Genomic DNA, 7,294 nt, shown 5'->3' with positions numbered 1-7,294 from the left:
CGGGGGGGGGATATGTGGTGGGGGGCTGCACACCCACCTACACACATCCCCAGAACCCCCCACACCTCCCACACCCCTTCATAACCCCTGCACAAACCCCATACCCACCCACAAACCCCACATACTCCCATACCCACCCAATTCCTCCCACACACCCCATACCCCTTCACAAACCCCACTCCTCCCAAAACCACATACAACCCCCCCCACACCTTTACAAATCCCCCTCACATACATACTCCACCCCCACCCCCAACTACACAAAGTACTTGCATATATTTCCAAAGAAGGTTCAAATAGTGTTATATTTTAATTTGGTAAAAAAAAAAAATGTAATTAATTTTGCATAATTTTGAGTTTTCCTGCTCATCATTTTGATTTTTTCTGCACATAATTCCCTGAAGTGTATATAGAGAGAACGAGACAACATACACTGAAGACGAGCACTGAAGCATTAAGAGACTTGTTCAGGTTCAGACAAGAATCTTGTGGAAGAGTTAGGAACCTTCATGTTTGGAGTTCCTATCTAATGCATTAGCCTCAAAATTACTTTTCTTCCCTTAGTCAAGTTGAACTACATTTGTTCCCCCCATAGCCATTTTCAGAGGCATATGGCATTGATCAGCTAAGTCAGCCTATTTGCTGCTGTTCTCTTCAACTTCCATATAGTCTAGCGTTTTTTAAAATTATGCTCTTACAGGTATTTTTAAGCTTTTGAAGGCCTGAACCCTTAGTCCTCTGGAGTTTTTGAGATCCATCATGTATGATGATCCCACATCAAAAACAAAAGCCTCAAAACAGCATGACTTGTGTAGTGGTCCATAATCTAGTAAGTGTTTGTCCAAAGAACCCTAATGAACCTCATGGACAGAGGGCTAGTTGCTGAGGAAGGAAATGTGCACTGGTAGTGTGGCTTCCAGGAAGGAACTAGAGTCCTTGAGGAAGAGAGGATAACTGGTTGTCAGCCCTGACAGGGGTTATCTAAGAAGTCTATCAGTGCAATTTGAGTCATGCAAAAGTCAATAAACAAAAGCTTCAAAGGTTTGCCCATACTTTTATTATATGTACAAACTTTCCAAATGCTTCATATTTATGGTGATGAATTTGAATGTGAACTCTAAGCTCTATTCGAAACGTTAGCTTAGCTGTAAATTATGAACCCTTCTTTTGGACTTTACAAATCTTTGCCACATCAGCTGGTAGATTGCACTAGTGGTGGAAAACTGAAAACGCCTGGATGTACAACAGCTGAGCTTCACCCAAAATATTTCTTCTTCTGTTCACAAAATAACTGGTTGTGCTTATGATCATCTTTTTCCTTGCATCACATTCAAATTCATCTAAAAATACATTGCAAAGGAAGTGGATAAAAGGAAAGTGAGCTTTATGATCTTCACAAATCGGTGATTACTAAAAGACTGGAAAAGGTAGCAATGATCATTGACAGAAATATCCACTTTCCAAAGTTATCCAATGCTATCATGTTCAAACACTGCCTGTTTTCAGTTTTTCAGAATACTTAGTCATTCAATGCCTCACATTGCTGAAGTTCAGAAAAGCACTACTTAAATACATGTGGAGGATAATGCAATATATTTGTGTGCATATGTGTGTATCTTAACAAATAACTGAAATCATTGCAGCTTGCAAAATTAGCCACAGCTCTCTTGCAGACCTTAGCAACTGAATAACTGTAAAAACATTAAGCAATATGGAAGCAGCAGAAATGTTTCATACAAAGTAATTTCTGCAGTATGGAAAATAATAATACAATATACTAAGTGTTATGTTTGTTTGTATATTTGTATATCCATATACTCAGTAGCATGTATATTTTTTGAGTTTCTATTTAGGCTTTTTTCTTGCACCTGAGGTGCCCAAAGAAGGCAGTTCACACAACAGTGAATGCTTCCTTGTTCAATTAGTCTTCTGAATCCCATAATAAAGTTTGCTACCACATACAATGTTTATCAGCCATGCCATTCTATTGCAGCAAATTATTAGGTTGCTTATGAACATTTATTACACAGCTAAAGCACTGAGAATAATCTCCACAAATGGGTTTTATAAATTCATAGAATCATGGAAAACTAGGGTTTGAAGGCACCTCAAGAGGTCATCCAATCCCCAACCCCTTCCCCTGCTCAAGGCATGATCATCCCTGTTGTTTGATTTCATAAAAGCCAACCTCTCTGTTATGCTTAGGGCCAGGCGGTGTCTTGTATTTGCATGGAGTGGGATTATCAGGGGCAAATTAAGGCATGGGCCCAGGGGGGCCTCTGTCAATCAGGGCCCCCATGGGAAAAATTCATAGGGGAGGCTAACTGTGTGTGCCAGGGATGAGCTATGACCACCTGCCTTCCCGCAGGCACCGTGGCACTGGAAGACACCAGACAGGACACCAGACACGAGGCTGAGGCCGAGGTGGAGTTGATGCATGTGGGGTCCAGCAAGGGCCCTGTCCCAGGCTGCAGGCAGCGTTATGGGAAGAGCCAGTTGCAGTGCAAGTGCATAATCGGGGGCCTGGTGGTGCTGCCCAGCACACACCCTTACTTGATGGCCCTGCGACCAGGGCAGCCATTCTGTGGGGGCAGCCTCCTCGCCTCATGCTGGATGCTCATGGCTGTGCACTGTCTGCAGCACCGGCAAGGCTCTGCGGGCGGCTGGGTACGGCTCTCCAGACCAGTTTGGGGAGGGTTGGGTGGGGAGGCAGCGGCCCCCGGTGACAGCTGTTTGTGCGCAGCAGGCCTAGCATCTCTGAGCATGGGGTCAGGTGCAGGCTGACCTGCTACAGTGCTGATGCCCGTGGCTCCATGGAGCTGCAGATGGAGAACTATGTGCTCCACAACAACTACTCCCAGGCCACCAAGCACCATGACATTGGTGAGTCCCCAGCCCAATTGTGGCTTCAGGACCCCTCCCTCCCCCTCAGCCATGCAAGGTACCCCCATGCCTCCCCTTAATATACCCATGTTTATAATGGGGCGTGGCAGGCCTCCAATTTTCTGTTTGCTCAGGGTCCCAATAAATCTTAATTTAGCACTAGGTGGAATATTTTCTCTTCTTCTGTTCTGTACTAGGGTTAGTGAAGAATCATGCAAAGACCTGGTCAATCCCTTCAATCTAGATGGTGGCAAATTGCTCTGTAAGCCACTGATAAAGTCAGGGAGGAAGCAGCTGAATCCTGCAGCTTGCCCATTGCTGCCTAAAAAGCAGTCAGCATTGGCACATGAGGAGGCTTTCTTATGTTATTTCTCAAGTCGTTCTCAATAAGAAACCTGGTAGCTAATTTTTTTCTTTCTAATCACTCTGCTTAAATTTAGTCTTTAACATGTTCCATATCTAGTTTAGTATAGAAGATGGCTAATGTTTTAAATCTTATCAGGTCAATAAAATTTCCTAGTGGTAACAGACTTTTTTACTTGAAAGGGGAATTTCTTGTTTAAACTTTCTAACCTGCTGGAACAATAACTCTTCGTTCATTGGTTGTCATGTTTGGTGGTGGAACATGTTTCTCTTCCATGTAGCTTCCATAATTCATCCCAACAGTGTCAGAGCTGCCAACCATCTTTCCTCCTTTTGCCACACTGCAGTCATCAGGGGAATTCCTACAGAAATGATAAAAAATGCTTAAATGATTATACTACCCGTATTACAATTTTCAATAATAATAACATTAATGCTATACAAGCTAGAAAGAAAGATTTTATTGTAAGGACAGGCCAGTTTTTGGAAACTGTGGCAACTAGCATCAAAACTGATTTGGGACCTGCTCTGAAAATGTGACTGATTTCAATACACTGCTTTATATCAGGCAAGGCTCTGGCCTGACGTTCAAACCTACAGCTGCCAGAAATTAATTTTTGAGGGTCAGGCTAGAATTGGACTTTGCTGGTGATTGTTCTAGGCTTGATGGCCATAAGCAGCTATGCGGCTGCTTTCTGTAAATATGTTATGGACTAGAGAACATTTGAAAACAAACCTGGTCCACAGAAAGCAGGAGATGTGAGAAAAAAACTGTCACAAGCTGTTTAGTTTTGGAGTACTTTCTCCCTCCAATGTGGTTATTGTTACACTAAGCTGATGCTTATTTGCCTATCGTATACTGCAGTGTAGACATTCTTCTATATATGGCTTACACAAGGGGCACTTTTGGCAAAGCTGTGATTCAAAATATCACAAGCACGATAGGGGTAAAAAACTTTCAGGTCCTGACTAGTAGAATCTCCATGGTTCTCTAGTTAAGCACTGAAAGTCTGCAGAGGATCTGCAACCAGACATCTCTTTAATTTTGGCTTTGGTTTCTGAATAGAGCCTTTAGAGTTTAACATTCCACAGAGGGGTTCCCTAATGGCCTTTTAATAGCATCACGATTTGCTTCCTGCCAGACATAGGCATATTTAACCCTTAGTTTAAGGTCTACAGTATGTTTCATCATACAACCAAGAATTGCTTCACAAATCAAAAGGAAAGGAATACAATCCTTGAAACAGAAGGGAGATTTTTTTTCTTCTTATGCAGAATTGAGATCATAAACATCCATGTAATTCTACTATTTAATAGGCAGATCTATTCTCTGGTTGTATATAGCAGGCAAAAAGTCATGTTAGATTAGACTACAAAAAGTCATGTTAGATTAGACTTCTATCTACAAAAATATTACTCTCAAGACATTTTCTTTTCCTTGAACACTTTATCCCATAAAAGGTTTTTGCACCTCAGTCTTGGCTTCTCCCAAACCCAATCAATTAAAGTCAGCATAAATGAGTGGATCTTTTACGTACTGAAACAGGAAAGCATGGGTCAGGGCAGGCCCATGTGGTTTTTACATGTGGTTTTTACCAAAGGCACAGACATAAGTGATAGTTCTTGCCCAATCTGGCCCCTGAAAATGCCCTGCAGCCGTAACCAAACACAAGTACATGACTGCAGAGTGCTTTAAAATGGCCCAATCCCACAAAAAATCTGAACCCTCATTGCATGAGGGTTCAGATGAAGATGCTCCAAAACACTTCAGTCCTATGCCAAGGATCTCTATACCAAGGTTCTTTCTTCTGAATTAACAGGGTTAATCCAGCAAAGGATATGAATAATTCATTTTTTTCTCTTCACTATGCAGTGTTTTACATTTGTCAACTTTCATTTTCATTTGTAATCATATTAGTCATTCTTCCATGTGCGTTAGGTTCTTCTGGTGTCCCTCACATTCATCTTTAGATCTGATTAATCTAAATAATTTTGTGCCATCACCAAATTTGGTTTAACCTTTTTTCCATGAAGAAAGATTTCCATTTCTCAATCCTAGTTTACTGTCTGAAACCAGGGCTTGATCCATGAAAATATTATGCCCCTTATCTGGACTACTTAAGTTTTATAGTAACAGCTTGTGGTAAGACATATGTCTTGCCAAATACCTTTCAAAAGTCTAAATAAATTATATCAGTTGGTTCCTCTTAATCTACTGCTTTACTGATTTGTTCAAAGAAGCATAATAGGATAGTGAGGGAAGAAATTGTGTGGGGTAGATATTATATTATGCTTTTGTACATGATTTATTATTCAGTTTTTACTAAATCATTCAACTAATTAATCAAGTACACACATATATACTTCGTTACTGGTCTGCAATTTTCTGAATTTTCCTGAGACCATACAGGCTCAACATTTGCTATACAGCAGCCTTCTGGTATAATAAATATTGTTTGAGAAAGATCGTGTATTTTTAGTAGCGCTCAGATGTATACCACTTTGGTTAAGTAACTGACTGCTTTTCCAGGTATTAGTTTCCTTCAACACCTTCTTCCAATAACTCATACTACTGAATGCATCTACACATGCCATCGAGGCACTGTGATAAACTCTGGTGCAGTTTGTGCTGGAGTTTATCACAACACCTTAATGGCATATGTAGATACTCAAACTGACACAATCCAGGACACATGTGCAGATGCTGCACTTAGGACTGAAGTAGTTTGAACCAGGGTGGAGCAGCCCCAGGCTGGGAGGGAGTCCGGGGGGTCAGCCCTGGGTTCCAGGAGGCAGTGTCAGGCTGTGGAGGGGCTGGTTAGGTCACAAGTGTGCCCCAGCTTGCAGAGCCCTGTGGCTAGGTGATAGGCAGCAGTGGGCTCCAGTCCACCTGCCCCACCCTCCAGTGCCAGCTGCATAACCCCCAGAAGGAGATCCCTCTGCTTCCTTTCCTTCATTCTATTCTGAAAATACTGCCCTGCCTGGGAGGGTTGAGCAGCATAGGCAGTGGAAGCCTGGGGCTTAAGGGAGACTTAGTCCCCCCGAAAATTAATTTTGTGGTGGCTGGTGACAGTGGCAGCACCACTGCACTGCTTGACATGCAGCTGGTCCAGTGTCCCACATGCACTCAGCTCCACGCAGCTGAGGAAGAAAAGGCTAACTCTGTGCATGCATTGTACTGCACAGAGCACGATAGGAGTTGTTGTTCTCATGCTGATGCATGCACTCAGCTCCCCAACTAATATTTTCTCCCTCCATCTATGGGGCGTGGTGTTGCTAGGGGAGAGCAGCTGCAGGCTCACAGCTGCTGTAAACAGCAGTTTGATCTCCCAGCTCCCAGGACTCAGCAGTGAATGTCTGTTGGATCCAGGGGATCATTGTAACTCATTGCGCTTCCTGCAAAGTGCCATGAGTTATAATGGGGAACTGCTCCTCTGTCTCTACCTCAAGTGTTTCAATATGAGTCTTGCAAGCTGCCCAGTTCAGATGATTTAGCCTTCTAGTACAAGCAAAGCATGGGTGTGTCAAAGGGGAAATCTGTAGATGTCCTAAATACAGATGCTTTCACAGAACTGCTTTGCATTTGTCTGAGGACAAAAAGGGAAAGGTACACACTCTTTGTCCTATAGTCCACACCCTGTATTCAAAAGGAATATAAAGAGATAGTTTCTAAATATTGCCTTAAAGTACAGAACTAATTCAAGCTTGCTTCTTTTTTAAAGTAAAGATTCATTTTCAAAACCCTGATACATTTGGTGTTCAAATATTCAACAAACTTCCAAATAAAAGGTCCAGACTTCAGGTTTCAGTTCAGCAAGTTAATGAAACACATGCCTAAATGCAAGCACATTAATAGTCCTATTGAAGGCAACACTAGTCATTCTCTAAAATACCTTGCCGACTTAGAACTTACATAGTTTCTAATGTATTGTTTCTGAGAGAATGAAAAAAAATGTTTCATTCTGAAATAACTTCATACCTATGAATTTACTGCTTTGCCATTGCTGTCTTGCTGCAATGTGATGACAGCATGCAAACAACAAGAAAA

General features: G+C 42.0%; 1 protein-coding gene across 4 annotated transcripts in view; it reads right to left on the bottom strand.

The window, feature by feature from the left end:
* Window positions 1–7,294, bottom strand: part of ERG (ERG, ETS transcription factor) — a 326,982-nt gene that overhangs the window by 36,325 nt on the left and 283,363 nt on the right. For all 4 annotated transcript variants that reach the window (XM_019525075.1, XM_019525073.1, XM_019525077.1 and 1 more), the window contains one exon: window positions 3,457–3,608. In XM_019525075.1, the coding sequence (XP_019380620.1) occupies window positions 3,457–3,608 (152 nt within the window). The remainder of the gene's footprint in view (window positions 1–3,456; window positions 3,609–7,294) is intronic.

This window comes from Gavialis gangeticus, unplaced genomic scaffold (genome assembly GCF_001723915.1).
Source record: "Gavialis gangeticus isolate Ggan-Ray unplaced genomic scaffold, GavGan_comp1, whole genome shotgun sequence".
NCBI lineage: Eukaryota > Metazoa > Chordata > Crocodylia > Gavialidae > Gavialis > Gavialis gangeticus.
The sequence above is the reverse complement of the archived record's forward strand: the minus strand, read 5'-3'. Positions and strand labels throughout refer to the sequence as shown.